General features: G+C 40.4%; 1 protein-coding gene across 11 annotated transcripts in view; it reads right to left on the reverse strand.

Annotated features, from left to right (window-relative positions):
- Positions 1-17,111, reverse strand: part of PPFIBP1 (PPFIA binding protein 1) — a 172,257-nt gene that overhangs the window by 38,894 nt on the left and 116,252 nt on the right. For all 11 annotated transcript variants that reach the window (XM_080658927.1, XM_080658926.1, XM_080658925.1 and 8 more), the window contains exons 4-7: positions 15,023-15,228; positions 7,631-7,717; positions 5,208-5,321; positions 4,214-4,345 (exon numbers count right to left, since the gene is read on the reverse strand). In XM_080658927.1, coding sequence (XP_080515053.1) covers positions 4,214-4,345; positions 5,208-5,321; positions 7,631-7,717; positions 15,023-15,228 — 539 coding nt within the window. The remainder of the gene's footprint in view (positions 1-4,213; positions 4,346-5,207; positions 5,322-7,630; positions 7,718-15,022; positions 15,229-17,111) is intronic.

The raw sequence follows: 17,111 nt of genomic DNA on the forward strand, positions 1-17,111 counted from the left end.
GAAGGCCCTGCCCATGGTTAATGTGTTTTTGTTCCTCTCTTTTATGAGACATTTATTCCTGAGCCACAAATTCATGGATGACACAACAGAATTATACAAGAATGCCATAAAAAACAAAATAGCCCAGGCTTTGTGGCTCAGTTGGTTGAGCATCATCTCATGCTACAGGTTTGATTCCCGGTCAGAGCATAGGCCCGGGTTGTAGGCATGATCCCCAGTGGAGGGTGTGCAGGAGGCAGCTGATTGGTGTTTCTCTCTCATAGATGTTTCTATCTCTCCCTCTCCTTCCTCTCTCTGAAACAATAAAAACAAATTTAAAAAATAGAACAATGCTATAAGAAGGAAAACTTAATTAACGAGGAATTACTCTAAACTTCTAAGTATAACCTCACAAAGGCTAGGAAAAGGGATGCTACAATCAAATACACTTTCCAGAAAACTCACAGGCTTTTAAAGTGTTCCTGTTTTAAAGCATTTTTTGTAAAATGGGGAAAAGTATTACCCAGCATTATCATATAATAATTACTTATTAATATTATTAATACAATATTTCAATAAGAGGGTGTCTATTTTCTCCTTTTGTGAATGAGGACAAGACCTATTTGACATCATTTAATAACATTTTAGTTTGTGATTCCTAATCTATAAACTCAGAATTCAAGTTCAGAAAAAAGTCAGTTTCTCCCACTTATTATCTCCCATTTATCAATCATCCTTGCATAATATGGGTTCTCAATGATATTCCCTCATCAATCTGGTCTTTTTAATACATATTTACCCACTTTCTCATTGCTAAGAAACAGCTTTGAATTCCTGTTAGGTACTGTATGCATTTACCACTTCATTTAGAAATATCAGCAATTTGCAAAGAAGAAGAAACAATGGAAGAAAATAGAATTATAATTGAGACCATTTTTCTATTTAAAACAAACAAGCAAGCAAGCAAACAAACACAAAACTACCCAATTATCTTTTGTGGCAACACTGGCCATGTATCTTCCCATGATAACTCAAGCTGGAAAATCTGAAATTAGCTCCTTAATATGAAACTTTAGAAAGTGATATACAAATGATTTCCAACTAATATCTTACCAGAAGTTCAGTCCTTTTTAAAAAGAAAATCCCTGTTACCGTCCCCTTTTCCCTTCTAGAGAACTCTTTTGGACTTCCACAAAAATTCAGTTTCTGCCATCTGCGCTGTGACCAGCAGGGGGCACTGTGGAACGATGTTAACCATCTGTCAGCAATTCCTGGGGCAGGCACATCCTCAATCCTCAAGGTTTTAAGACTTTTACCCCCAGTCTGTGGAAGTACCTATACCTCTCTCCCAATCCAATATATTCTTAGAACTTAATCTCCAAGTAATTCAAACTTCTAAGACAAAGTTAAAGAATTTTGGATTCCTGAAACAGCCAGGGAAACATTTTATTTTTATCAAGGGAATAGTAATACGGAAACAAGCATATTCAATTCAGTTTTAATTTTGAAGACTATTTTAATTATGTTCATATGTAACAAAGTTTATCAAACATCCCATAATCTCTGGGAATGTTCACCCTACATTTTATCAATAGTGTTAAATATTTATTGAAAATTTTCAGGGATCGACTTTACTGGAAGTTGATGACAGGATCACTTCGCACACGATTGAGAATGCAGCACCGGGGAAAAACAGTTTTATAAAAATGCAGACACACTCAAGAGATGTAAATACTGCTCTGGAGTCTTACCAAGAAATCATACAACATCTACTTCAATTTAGTCCTGATGTTTTGTAACATTTCATATCCAAATTACCCACAGTCACACAGGTTAAGACATCCCCTATGTTGTATATATAACATAGAAGGCCATCTCTCGATCCCCAAACAGTGTAACTTCTTTCCCTGCAGCATGGTTAGCACCATGCCATGCCACCGGCGGACTGAATTCTACTGTTGTGTTATGAATGACAGAAGGAAAACTGGTGTGTGTGTGTGTGTGTGTGTTTGTGTGTGTGTGTGTGTGTGTGTGTGTTTTAAAAGGCACAAGAGCAACGTTAAAGAAACTGGGTAACTTCCTAAGTTCTAAGAGCCTCAGTCTCAATCAAAGAAAAACATGCTGCCCTAGCTGGTTTGCTCAGTGGATAGAGCATTGGCCTGCGGACTGAAGGGTCCCAGGTTCGATTCCGGTCAAGGGTACATGCCTGGTTGTGGGCTCGATCCCCAGTAGTGGGTGTGCAGGAGACAGTCGATCAATGATTCTCTCTCATCATTGATGTTTCTCTCTCTCTCTCCTTCTCCCTTCCTCTCTGAAATAAATACAAATATATATATAAACATGCTCATACTGGTGATTGACAAAAAGCTCTACTGTTAATACATGCACCAAGTTAGGGATTTCCTTTTGTTCCTGAGGAAGTAATACATGTGACAAGACTTTCCATCATAGTTAGACCTTTGACAGACATTTTAATTTTGAAAAAGGCAATGGAGCAAACCTTAATTCAAATCTATGAAGGGCTTTCAGACAGTGATTAATATATACAATGTATGCACCTCTTATTATGATGGCATGTAGTTGGCATGAAATAAATGTTTAAAATGAAGATGGGGGAGGGGGAGAAAGTAAATGATTTCTACTCCTCTCTCCTCCTTGGTACCCATTTAATAATCCAGTATATCTCTCCATACCCCAACCAAGGAAACAAAATAGAGAAAAAAGAAGAGATGGCCCTAGCAGAGAAGGAATTTCCACAGACTTTAATATTTCTTTTCAAATTAATAAATTTCAAATGAATATGCCTTCCTCCCCAACAAAGCAATAAGCAAATAAATAAATTAGAAGACCTGGATTAACAATAAAATGGAACAAATGAGGATGTTTGGCCACAAAAATGGGTACTTCAAGTTGTAAAATCTAACCTGAATTTCACAAAAGAACAGTGAGCTTTATTTAATTGGAATGATTTATGTGTGGAATAGACCAAAAGTAGAAGGCCAAATTAAATGACCTCTAAAGAGCTGTGATTTTTATGATTATATAATGTAAGTATGTTTTCTATATATACTTAAAAATCTTATTATATAGTAAACAATCAGTGTGCCTAAATAATCTATACTAATAAAAGGGTAATATGCTAATTAGACCAGGAGACCTTCCGGACGTCCTTCCAGACAAGGCCATGGTGGCGGGGCCAAGGCAGAGGCAGTTAGGGGAAATCAGGCCAGGAAGGGAGGGCAGTGGGGGGCAAGCAGGCTGGCAGGCCAGCAGGCAGAGTGGTTAGGGGCGATCAGGCAGGCAGGCAGGTGAGTGGTTAGGAGCCAGCGGTCCCAGATTGCGAGAGGGATGTCCCAGATTGGAGAGGGTGCAGGCCGGGCTGAGGGAACCCCCCCGCCATGCATGTGCACGGGGCCACTAGTAGCTTAATAAACAGTAAAATCATGCACTTAAACCCATTATTTCCACAATGAAGAAAACCAGTACAAATGGACAGAGAATGGACAGACAGATGGACAGACAAACAGAAAGATACAAGCTTTTGAATACAAGCTAAAGTCAAAAATACTTCTAAGGGCAATGAAAGAATTACCATTTCATATCAAATGTCTGAAAACAGCCCAGCCAGTGCGGTTCAGTGGCTGAGTGTTGACCTATGAACCAGGAGGTCATGGTTCCATTCCCAGTAAGGGCACATGCCTGGGTTGCGGGCTCGATCTCCAGTGTGGGGCATGCAGGAGACAGCCGATCAATGATTCTCTCTTATCATTGATGTTTCTCTCTCTCTCTTTCCCTCTCCCTTCCTCTCTGAAATCAATAACAATATGTTTTTTAAAAAGTCTAAAAATAAAAACTGCCATTAGCATTTAATGATAAAAAGTCAACTTAGAGATTATTCTTAAAAAGAAGCATAGATGGATCCATCAATGAACTCACATGCATATATGCATAACCCAAGGACACACAGGCAGTGGGTGGTGAAGGCTTGGGGGGGGGGTGGTATGGGCGGGAATAGGGTGGGAGAGGGCAATGGCAGGAAAAGGGACATATGTAATACTTTCAACAATTAAGATTTTTTTAAAAAAGAAGCATAGATGAATGAGGGCACATGTAATTAACTGCCTCTCCCTCACACCTCCAAGGAATTTCAACTTGCTCTAGGAACATATGTGTGTGATATATACATATATACGCATATGTATGTATATGTACGTAAAGAGAGGGTGCTGCTTACCTCTGTGTCTCTGAACCTATCTTCATAATCCAATCTGTCCTTCTCGACAGCCGTCAGTTTTAACTTCAAGTTAGATATCTCAGCCATCAAGTCCAACTTCTGAGTCTCTAAGGATGTCCTACTCAGAAGCTCCTATTAGAATTTAAGAGATACATTCAAAAGTTGTTTTATTATAAACAGCCATATAAGGATGTGCCTCACTTATGACTGCAAAGCAGTAACTATCAAATAGAGGATTTGATGATTAATTACTAAATAGATACAATTTAGTTAACCTTCATTGAGCAGCACTAAACACATATCTGCTTATTGGGGAGATATATTACATAGATACACACAAATATAAACCTTATATGTAGTATGAAGTCTGATAACACTGATGATGATGATAATGTTACGTGTGCCATGTGCCAGGTACTATTCTGACATGTATTTAGTGGTTCAAGCCTCAAACAACCTTATGAGGTAGAAACTCATAAGGATAATGCATGATGAGGAACTCAACCGATGAGGAAGCTGAGGAACAGAGAGGTTAAAAATTTGCCAAAAGCCACACAGCATGGAAATGGCAGAGCAGGGACTCAAAACTAAGCAGTCTTGCTCCAGTGTATACTCTGTCCATTATATTATAGGTCCTCTCATATGTGAGCACCAGGTGTGCGTGTGTATACAAGTTTTTTCTAATAAAGGTCATATGTGGTATTTATCTTTTTTCTTAATCAGATAAATATGCTCATGGTTGGGAGTTAGGAAACCATATGAAAGCATAAAGATGATAATTAAAATTACCTATTTACATGAGCACATTTTTATTACATGAGCACATTTTTATTGTGTGTATGTGTTTTGAGGGCCTGCTACCCTAGGTTTTTACTTAAAATAGGCCAGTGTAAGTGAACTACGAAATGTACTGCTCCATCAGAGCAAACACAGCAATGGAACATCTCAAACAGTTCAGCAGGAAAATCCCACTGGGGACCAGCTTCGTACAAACCTGCTGCAGCATCTCCTCTGTGGCATTCAACTTCTCTCTGTGCTCTTCAAGACAAAACTCCAAATCTCGGATCTTCTCTCCCTGCGCCTCTACCTGGTCTGTCAACACACTTACCTGTATTTAGAGCAAAACATCTCAATGGATTAGGAGGAATTTGGTCCCACTGCAAACTTTATTTGTCTAAATAGAACAAAAACTCATTTGGATGTAAAGGGGGGGGTGCGGTGGGGATCTGAGAATTAATAAGACAGCAGTCCTCCACACTCCTCTATATGTGGTGCTTGTTGATCTGAGGACTCCTATTCAATACTTAAGAAAGGTCGGGCTCACTGGGGGTTGTACAATGCTTTATAGGTTAAAACCATTTCAGCCATTTATAAGAGGGAGCACACACACAGATTAGCTTTTAGGGGGATTTGGGTGAGGTGAGGGTAGGAGGTAGTATTAGAGATTAAGAGAGAAAATGGAGTTAACTTTTGAAGGAGAAGTTATCAAGCACTATTCAAGTTTGGTACTTCAGGAGGAATAAAGAAAATAATCCAGAGAATTCAAATTCCATGAGATCTTTCATGATCACATTATCCACACACGTGTTCAAAGCCAGGTTGCAACTCCAAGGCCCCCGAGGAGCCACTGGGTTAGTCCTTCATCCTCTGCACTTACTGCAAACTCACAGTTTTCCCCCAAGGAGCACCAGCCTGGTAAACACACTAGGCTGGTAAAAGTATTTGTCAAGTATTTAAAACAACATGGATGGACTTAGAGGGTATTATGCTAAATGAGATAAGACAGAGAAAGACAAAATACCATACGATTTCACTTACATGTAGAATCTATAACAACAAAACAGGAACAAACTCATAGGTACAGAGAACAAACTCATAGTCACCAGAGGGGAGAAAGGTAAGGGAATGAGTGAAAAGGTGAAGGAGATTACAATTTTTCTGTTATAAAACAGATAAATCACGGACTGCAAATGTACAGCATAGGGAATATAGCCAGTAATACAGTAATAACACTGTATGGCGACAGATGGTTACTGGACATCATGGTGATCACTTTATAAGGTATAAATACTGAATCATTACATTGTACACCTGACACTAATATAATATTGTATGTCAACTAAACTTTAATAAAACATATATATAAATAAATAACAAGGGAAAAAATAACAATCTGAACAAGAAAACTCAAATTCAGCCTACGAATAGGACTTCACCACTCACTTTAGCCCATGGTATCATTTTTTTAAAACGGAAATATTAAATATATCTAATTAAATATTAAATATATATTAAATAGTAAATATATATTAAATATATAAATATTAAGTATATATTAAATATTTATATATAAATATTAAGTATATATTCAGAAGTACTTATTCAGATTCATAAGTCTATATTATGAGGCCTGGTGCATGAAATTCATGCACGGGGGTGGGTGGTCCCCTCAGCCCAGCCTGTACCCTCTCCAATTCGGGACCCCTCGGGGGATGTCCAACTGCCGGTTTAGGCCCGATCCCAGGGATCGGGCCTAAACCAGCAGTCAGACATCCCTCTCACAATCCTGGACTGCTGGCTCCTAATCGCTCACCTGCCTGCCTGCCTGGTTGCCCCTAATTGCCCATCCCTGCCGGCCTGATCGCCCCCAACTGCCCCCCTACTGGCCTGGTCGCCCCTAACTGCCCCCCCCCACTGGCCTGGTCACCTCTTACTGCTCCCCGCCGCCAGCCTAGTCACCCCTCACTGACCCCCCTGCCAGCCTAATTGCCCCCAACTGCCCCCCCTGCCAGCCTGGTCGCCCCCAATTGCACCCCCTGACAGCCTGGTCACCTCCAACTGCCCCGCCCCCCACCAGCCTAGTCGCCCCCACGCAGCCTGCTGTTCAGTCATTTGGTCATCCCTCACTAACCCCCCTGCCAGCCTGGTCACCCCACGCAGCCTGCTGTTCAGTCATTTGGTCATCCCTCACTAACCCCCCTGCCGGCCTGGTCACCCCATGCAGCCTGCTGTTTAGTCATTTGATCATCCCTCACTAACCCCCCTGCCGGCCTGGTCGTAGGCAGCCATCTTGTGAGGGTGTGAGGGTTAATTTGCATATTACCTCTTTATTATATAGGATATATAGTATCAAATCAGAATTTCTGGTATGTATTAAAAAATCAGATCAGATGACTGTGCCGTTCATCAGACTGGCCCTGGAAGAGTGTGGCGGATTAAGGGCTGCTCATGCTAGACTGGGTATGCACACCCTTGTTCTGCCACAGTCCTCACCACTCCCTACTGAGCACAGATGGCCTGCTGCACTTAGATCTATTAGCAATCTGGCTCCTGTAAGCACCTGAATTTGCCATCCCAGCTTTAAATGTCTTGGTAAATATGTCATGAGGAACGAACAGCATTTAAAAAATCACTTGCCTGAAGGACGAGGGATTCTTTATCATTTTCTAACCGCGCTAGCCTTTCTTGATACACATCTCCGTTCCCAGGTAGGTGTCCATTTGTCTGAAAAGAAAGTAATTAGGGTGAGTCTGGTCCTCTTTCCATTTGAACCACTGTAGGTAAATAAAAATTTGCATCTGTTTCTAATTCAAGGAATCTGAGCTGAATTTAGTACAGCTGTGATTGAGGGCCATTAACAGGAAATACAAGAATAAAACTTGGTTCATTTACCTCAAAATAGGTACGATAGGCACGTTAAGGCATGTTTCACCAAACTACCCAACTTCTCATCAAGCAGAAAATAATGAGATAAAAGGAACAGTGGCTAAAAGGAACATTCACTGTCAAGTGGGGGCACAACTGGGGCACACGAAGCTTTGTGAGTGTGTGGTTGGGCATAAAACCCCTATTTCCCCCGAATGCTCAATGCCACTAATTCTGAGTGGAGATAGTGGAACTGACCTGGGATGCCCTCTCGTTCTTCCCTTTTCCCCCCTAAGTCCCAAATGCAGGACTGCAAATGCCTCCCATTAAATGGGAGACAACAGGGGTACCTGAAAGGCTTCTTCCTGCTACTCAAGTCTCCAAATCACAGGACAAACCCCTCCTTCCTCTTTGAAGCCTTTCTCTCTCCCCCAAAACTTAAACTCTCAGTACCCAAAGACCCCGCCCCCCTCTCTGGCAGCCCTGACCAGCCGAGCTCATTGGAGATTTATCACTTTCCTTCTTAAATTCTCTAACTTCTCATGAGCTTGCTTGTTCATATAACGCTATGCAAGCTCCAGGGCAGAGCCTATACAAGGCATCATGTTGAAACCTCCATAGCACCTGGCCCAGGGCTCTGACCAATGCTCACTCTTTTTTTCTCCCTGCAAATCCCTCCCTGCCACTTTTTAAAAAATATATATTTTTATTGATTTCAGAGAGGAAGGGAGAGGGAGAGAGAGACAGAAACATCAATGATGAGAATCACTGATCGGCTGCCTCCTGCACGCACCACACTGGGGACTGAGCCTACAATCCGGGCCCGTGCCCTTGGCTGGAATTGAACCTGGGACCCTTCAGTCCGTAGGCTGACACTCTATCCACTGAGCCAAACAGGCTAGGGCCCTCCCCGCCACTCTTTATCAGACTTGGGCATATTCCTGTATGGTCTAAATGCTAAAGTATAGATTGGGAAAGCAAGTGAGATTTTTTTTCTCAGTCATCTTACAGATGCAAGGCTTTACCGAGACACATGAAAAGGCTGACAGAGAGCAGACAACATAAAAATGTCATTTTGAAACATAGTCGTGTGTGTGCTATGTCCCTTGTTATCTCATTTACAGAGTTCATAACCATATAATATGTAATCCCAATAGAATGTCCTGATTCCTCTTTCAAAGACAACAGAAATAAAAGCCTGTGGAGTCAAAAATGGTTAGATGAAGCCATCCAGAGTCCAATCAAAACAGCAAATAACAACTTCTGTGTTAGAATCAGAGTAAATATAAACTGTACTTCCTTACCACCCAGCGCATATCAGATGTGACATCCATTATTTTTCCAGAATTAACTGGTAGTCATGCAGTTTCCAGTATAAATTCTGGGAATAACCCAAGTTATATGTTGAAAAAAACACACAACACAAAAAGGAGCTTTAACAAAAAAGAAAATTTTAGGAGATTTCTTCTAAAATCTATGCACACTGGATATACTTCCCATGAGGCCACACAAAAAATTGGAAAACGAATTTGTAAGTGTGCGATGTATATTTAGAATGTTTGACCACATACCTGCACCACCAGCATAATTCTGTTCATGTTGTAAACTGAAGTGCCCAGAATTAAGTGACAAGTATTACAAGGAGCCTGGTGGAGTAGCCTGGATGACTTCCATCCCTGGGGACTACCATGAAGTGAAATTTATGTAGCTTCTTGAGGACAGCTTTTTGGAAAAAAGCCAGGATGCACAATGCATGTTCTCGATCTGTGCCGAGATGGGCCTGCCACAGCGTTAAATCCCTCATTTTAATTAAGGATATTAGCAGGCACCTGCTTTTCAATCCCCACACAGGCAACGTTTTATAAACGAACACATTTAATTAAGTAGGAAAAAAAGCTTTCTGCTCAGGGAGGCGACAAAGCAAAAATCACCTTGCTTCTGCCTGAAGAAAATTACAACAAGATTACAAGTATTTCTATAGCAAGTTCTAGAAGTGTTTTATGAAGCTATTGCATATGATATGGAAACAGGAAATGTTCCAAAACCAGTTCTAAAGAATTATCCTAAGAGGAAAACAAATACTAAAAATTGGCTCACAATGAGAATGCTCACGTTTCTCAACACTGTATTAATATTTACAAGAGCTCATAATGCCCAGGAGGGTATTAGTTTTTTTAAAAAAACATGAAAAGTTAGCCTGGCTGCTATGGCTCAGTGGTTGAGTGTCAACCTATGAACCAGGAGGTCAGGGTTCAATTCCTGGTTCATAGATTGAGTGTCAACCTATGAACCAGTCGGTCAGGGCCCATATCCCAGTTGCAGACTCAGTCCCTGGTAGGGAGCATGCAGGAGGCAGCTGATCAGCTGATCAATGATTCTCTTTCATCTTTGATGTTTCTATCTCTCTTTCCCTCTCCCTTCCTCTCTGAAATCAACAAAAATATATTAAAAAAAAAAAAGAACATGAAAAGTCACTATAGGAACAGTAAGCCAAAGTTAAGAGCTACCACTGGACTAGTTACATACTTTTAAAACACTGTATTGACTTACTCAAGTAGGTCAAGGTCTCTCCTATTCACACCCTTATTTATATTTCTACCCATTTTGTTACCTTTGCCTTAAAAATGTTAGAGAGGTAAATTCCATTAGGCAAATACTCGCCTCCTCCTGTGCTCTACCTACCAGACCACTCAAAACCTCCCCAAACACAGAATGCTCTCTCACACACTGATTACCTTCCTTCTGCATGGACCATATTTCCCACCCTTTCTTCCTCTTTCCTCATCCCTTACGGTCCAGCTCTGCTGGGCTTGCTGTGTGGAGTCTTCCTCGCATTACGTGCTCACTCACATGCCAGTTACAGTATCTGGATGGATCTCCATTTCAGCAGGCGTCACACTGAATGGTCTAGGTTAGAGCTGGCTACATGCGTGTCTCTGCCAGCACACTTTTTTTTTTTAAGTGCTTAAGAGTTTAATAACCCAGGCAAATGTTCTAAATGGTTTACATGGATTATCTCCTCTCATCCTCCTAACCCCATTAGGTACACAGATTTCACAATGTAGTGGTCTGACTCCAAATCCCACACTCTGAATTATGCAATACTGTAAGATAGAGGTTTTATAATCTAGTTTTTAGGTCAACACTGTGTATTTTTATTATGAATATAGTCTTTCATTCCATTTGCTATTTAATGCTATCTTTTAAAGTTTTTATTTCTTTTCTTTTTTAATTTTTCAATTACAGTTTACATTCAGTATTATTTGCAGATGTACAGCATACTGGTTAGAAAATCATGTACTTTACACCAATACACTCTTAATTTCATGTTTTTAAAATTCAGTATCGAGAGAGGAAAAGGAAGGCTCAGTCCACTAAAGCTCCTTTAATTAAACATCTCTAGCTACCAAAAGGAGTATCTAACACCAGGGTCTCTCATGTCCTAATCAGTATTAGATCTCCACCACCGCATGCAATCATTTATTGCCTGCTCTCCACTAAACACTCTACTAGGAGGGGAGATTGAGATAAGATTTGAAGCCTTCAACTATGAATATCGCCGTCACATTTCATTTGTGACCAACCCAATAAAGCATCTCAAGCTCTACTGTCCAGAGTCAGAGGACAGGACACCAACAGGTGGCAATCAATTCCTGCTCAGCCCCTGTCCTCTCCCGGACGGGATGGAAGCAGGGCGGGGAGGCTCTACCCTGATGCTGTAAATAATTGTCTCGGGACAACAGCGCTGCCTTTCGGGGCCAGTGCAGCATCTCTTCCAAATGCGAGGTCCCTGTGTACCACAGCACCTCCGACTGGGTCAGTCGTGCATACAGCCCGCTTATTTTTCCCTCCTACATTTCTCACGCAGTTCAAAAGAGGAAATAAGATGGCAGGGCAATAATGACTCTTCATTTCCCCCATTTATATCCTACGTATCTCAGGGGTTATGATACCTGGTCTGAAGTTCTTATCATCAGCATTTTCACCCGCTCTGTTGAAAACTGTATTTTTGCAATTTCTGCTGATTTTGAGATTGCTTCATAACTAAAACTGCCAAATAACCAGACACTTGGGGGATTTCTTGACCTGATCCAGGTCAGGAAACTCTCAGCTTCATTTATTGAAAAAAGGCACTAGGGCAACTCATCAAGTTAGACCTAAGGTAAGCAAAAAACACTTACTTGGCTCAAACAAACATGTTTTCCTATTTGCCCTCTTAGACTTGGAGTTTGCTAAAGCATTGTTAAATGTTTGTGTTAAACTTTTAAATCTTAAAAAAATACCTATTCATTCCTAGAAGGCTAAAGCTATAGGCACCCGATTAACACAAATTCATTCTTGTAGATTTACTATCCCTTCACTATAACGGGCAGCTAGTGTTACTATTTTCTTTTTTCTTATCCAGCTTCTGATCCTATAAAACCATTAAATGGGCCTGCATCCTACAGAAAACCAGGGGATCTCCCTGGCCCAGGCAAAATAATAAGAAGAACTGTAAATACCCCGTTGCACTAATGAGAACATTAGTATCAGCCTTAAGTAATGGACAGTCAAGTTGGTCATCATTAAATCTTAATTATGTAACTAGTGTTAATAAATTTTTCTAAATTATTATGGAAACTTCTTCACAGTCTGACAAATGCCTGTACTCTTTTGTCAAAAAAAAAAAAAAAAAAAAAAAAAAAGTGAAATATGGCCCAGCCAGCATGGCTCAGTGGTTGAGCATTGACCTATGACCCAGGAGGTCACGGCTGGATCCCCAGTAAGGGGTGTGCAGGAAGAAGCCAATCAATGATTCTCTGTTATCATTGATGTTTCTATCTCTCTCTCCCTCTCCCTTTCTCTCTGAAATCAATAAAAATATATACTTTTTTAAAAAGTGAACTATGTATGAGTAATTTGTAACCCACCTCCAAAGCAAAATTCTCAGATTCTTGATATTTACATTCCAGTTGGACAGACAGAAAATAAATGATATAAACATGGCAAATCCATAGTATGTAAGAAAGTGGTAAGTGCTAAGGGAAAAAAAGCAGAGAGATGTAATAACAGGAATGAATATGTAAAATTTTAGATAGGCTGTCCAGGGAAGGCCTCACCAAGAACACAACTTTCAAGTATCAGAGACTATGAGAAAATTAACCATACAGATATCTGGAAAAAGCTTTCCCGGCAGAGTGAACAGCCGGTGTAAAGGCCTTGAGGCCAGATTGCCCAGTACATCTCAGAACCAGTGAGACTGTTGGAGAATCATTGAAGGAGCCAGTGTGCCTAGATTGAAGAGAAAGAGGGTAGGTATAGTGAGACATAAGGTCAAAGAATAACGAGCAGCAATGCCTAGAAGGCCTTGCAATCCAGAGCTAGCATCTGGCTTTTCCTCTGAGAGCGATGTGACTACCACTGGGAAATTTCTGAAAAAGGAGTGAAGGACACGATCTGATTTATATTCGGATATCAGCATGATCATTTTCACTCTTTTCCAGAAAGACTTTAACAGAACACATGGAGCACCTGTGAATGGAAATGTTTTGGGGCACACAACTTTGTTTTAGACAACACTTGTTTTTGGACACAAATTAAAAATTCAATCTTAAGCTATGGCTGCCATTGGCAGCCTCTGGATGTGAGCCAGGAAGAGGTGCTCCTGCCAATAGTAAATTCCTTTCCCAGTAGGTGATGAATTATCAGAAAAATGTGGAGCAAAAAGCGGGTGAGATAGGAAGTAGAAATAGCCTAGGGAATAGCTAGAAAACATCTAATTTTAGAGCATGAAGCAATTCCCCAACGAAATCAGAAAACCTGGATACTTCAATCTATAGAGAAGAAACTTTTTTTTCAGTTTTATTTTATTTTATTGTTTAAGGTATAGAGAAGAAACTTGCAGAGCAAATACAAAATATAATAATAAAGCTCTAGCTGGTCTGGTTCAGTGGATAGAGTGTCGGCCTGAGGACTGAAGGGTCCCAGGTTTGAGTCTGGTCCAGGGCACATACCTTAGTTGCAGGCTTCTCCCCGGCCTGGGCCCTGGTCTGGACGCATGCAGGAGGCAACCAATCGATGTGTTTCTCTCACATCGATGTTTCTCTCTGTCTTTCCCTCTCTCTTCCACTCTCTCTAAAAAAGATCAATGGAAAAATATCCTTGGGTGAGGATTAACCAAAAAGAAAAAAAGTATAATAATAAGGTATCACGTATTACAAAAAAATAAAATATCTCCAACTGTCAAGTTTGTGTAGAGGCACCACCACTAAAAAACTGTCACAAATGGAAGGCATGTTGGCTGGGAACATGAGAACACTCTGCATGGGACTGGCTGGGGACACAAGTATTTGTGTCACATCATGCTGCAGGATGTAGTATTAAGGTAACGGCAAATAGATCCAAAAATATATCTCAATTCTTTCATACAATGATCATTAGCTTTTATACTAACACAATTAACCCGTAAGCACATTAATGTAAATTCCTGAAAACTGAGTATTCTTTAAATACTTAAAAAATAACACCCTTCCTATCTTTTCCCTTGAATCTGTGTTTGTAATATCCTTTAGATTTTAAGTGTTTGACGCATATTAAAACCATGGTATCTTCCACTGTGTTCAGGGAAAGAGCAGATGGGCCATGTCATCAATTTTTGAGAAGGATGTCTAGAGAGAGTCCTCACTGTTCAGTGAATACGAATATCATTTAAAAGCCCAACAACACAGCTTAACTTGTACACTGGAATTGAAATGACCACCACAAGCCACTAGATGGCACTTCATATCAAAGACTGCTACAAACCTCTTGCTCTTTGAGTCTGCGTATTTAGAATTGCCACTGGGTCCTTTTACAGTGAACCGCCCAACAGTACTGCTAAGCATCTATTATGTGCAAGGTTCCTTCTCTTATAGGACTATTTGTTCAAAGCCACAGTAGGTCATTCGGTCACAATCTAAAGGTTAGTCCACTTTTATGAGAATCATCAGGTGACTTGCTGGGCCCCCAAGAAATGTACATAAATAGCCCTTTGTAAAAATAATCCTTAGAGTCAAAAGGGAATTGGGAGCTCTTTAGGGAAAACTTGTGTTGCCCTATATATTTTTTCTTCTTGCTCTAATTGGCTGTTCTATGTTCTAAATTTCGGAATAAGCAGCATGGGAGTTGTAACATGATGAAATCTACCATTTGACTCTGAAGCCATTCGATGAGTGTTTCTGCGGTTGAATCTGGGATCTGACATCTCAGGCCTTCCTTCTCATCTGTTTCCATCATCTCTAACAGTCCACGTAGGTCTTCCACAAGGTGCAGGGCTCGTAAGCTTCCCATGAACGGGGAGGTGGGGGACTGGCAATCAAAAATCCCATTGGAATATTCCAGGGCCTTAGAACCTAGGTTTAAAAAAAATCAAAGAAAGCCACAGTATTTATATTAGATAAGACACCAAAGCTGAAGGTGGCAAGCAAATCCAGCAGTCCAGTCACCGGGGGTGGGGGAAGTATGGAGGGATTGAGAAAAAAAGAAAAGAAAAAAAACTCATGGATACAGACAATAGTGTGGTGATTGCCAGGGGAAGGTGAGAGATGGAGGCGAGTATTGGGGTGATAAATGGCGATGGACAGAAACTCGACTTGGGGTGGTGAACACACAGCATGGTGTACAGATAATGTGTTATAGAATTGTGCACCTGAAACTTATATAATTTTGTTAACCAGTGTCACCCCAATAAACTCAGTAAAAAGGGAAAAAAAAGAAGGAAGAGATAATTTGATCATGTAAATCTCTCTAAGGCATAGTTATTTGGTGCAAAAATAAAAACCATATAACTGATGGTGACTATCAATGGTCAAATATCTAACAGGTGGGCCACCAACTGTGTGGTACAGTAAGAATATGGTGGGCTTCGGTGTAAGATGTGCTAACCTCACAGACACGGGGTTAAGAAGGTAGCAGATCAGTTCGCGTGGAGCCATGTATTACAAAAAACATGAATGAATTTTAGGGACCATAAAGGATTTCATTTCCTACAAATAAGCTAGGTGGAAATTGCATGGCATAATTTCAAAGGCAAGAGGGCCAGCTCCCAGGTAGTTGCTAGAACTTAATCTCTGAAGAAGTGCAATGAATTACCTGTATATATTTGTATGTGGATGTGTGAGCAAGTGTGTATCAACATTTCCGCCATGATTTTGCTTGCAGCCTCACATCAAATGCTCTTGCTAAAATTAGCTTTAAAAAATAATTTTACAGCCATTGTTGTTTTCAATTAGTTATAAGAGAAAACATTCTGCTATTTAAACCCACACAACTGACCCACAGCCCATTCTGAAAGCACTCGTATAGACCTCTTCATCTCTTTGGTTTTTATGTTCTAGTCCGTTAAATATACATACTGGCAAATATAAATACAAACTTCACACTTAAGTATCAATAATTACAATATTTAGGCTATCGCCTCATAAATCTGAAAATCTTACAATTGGATGATACTTGAGAACCAACGTATTAGCTGCATCTCCAGTTGGCTGTCTGGCTTGATCAATTCTAACAACAAGGGAGAGTCTCTGGACAGATGATCTGGACTCAAATCTGCCAAACTATAACTATGGTTACCATCGATATGCTAACAGTGCTAAATGCTTCACATAACCCTCTTTATCAATCTCCACAGGAACCCTGGAAAGCTGAGATGAAGGGCTGTGAAATTAGCCAAAGACTGCTAGAGAGATTTCTGAGGAAATATAATGAGCTCAATGTTTTTTAAAATAATGACATTGATGTGTCTATGGGATATTTCAGGGGAAATCCCTTACTGGCAGTAAGAGATAGAGATATGAAGGATAACAAAAGAATTGGGAAAGTAAGTAGATGTGAGTCACTGGTGCTAAAGTGAATGTTCAATTCAAGGAAACAGATCGGAACCCTCATGGATACTAGGAAAAGCAGTATCCTTCAGTGTGTGGTCCACAGACTGCCAGGAACCTTGATCAGAAGCCCAAGATGCTATCAGAATTCTTGACATCTTAAAGTAAAATTTAAGAATACTTCTGGAATGGGGATCCGGTCAAGATGGCAGAGTAGGTGTCTACTGTACTTACCTCCTCACATATGGCAATTAAGAATCTGAGGGATATCTCAGCTGCCGAGGTCCCCCCATACCTAACATAAATCCTCCCCCTAACCATAATACTGAAATAAATACAAACATTTTACCTTAACCCGAATGCTAATTCTAAACTAAACTGTAATCCTAACCCTACCTTTAAACCTAAGC

This window comes from Plecotus auritus, assembly GCF_963455305.1.
Source record: "Plecotus auritus genome assembly, chromosome: 3".
Lineage (NCBI taxonomy): Eukaryota > Metazoa > Chordata > Mammalia > Chiroptera > Vespertilionidae > Plecotus > Plecotus auritus.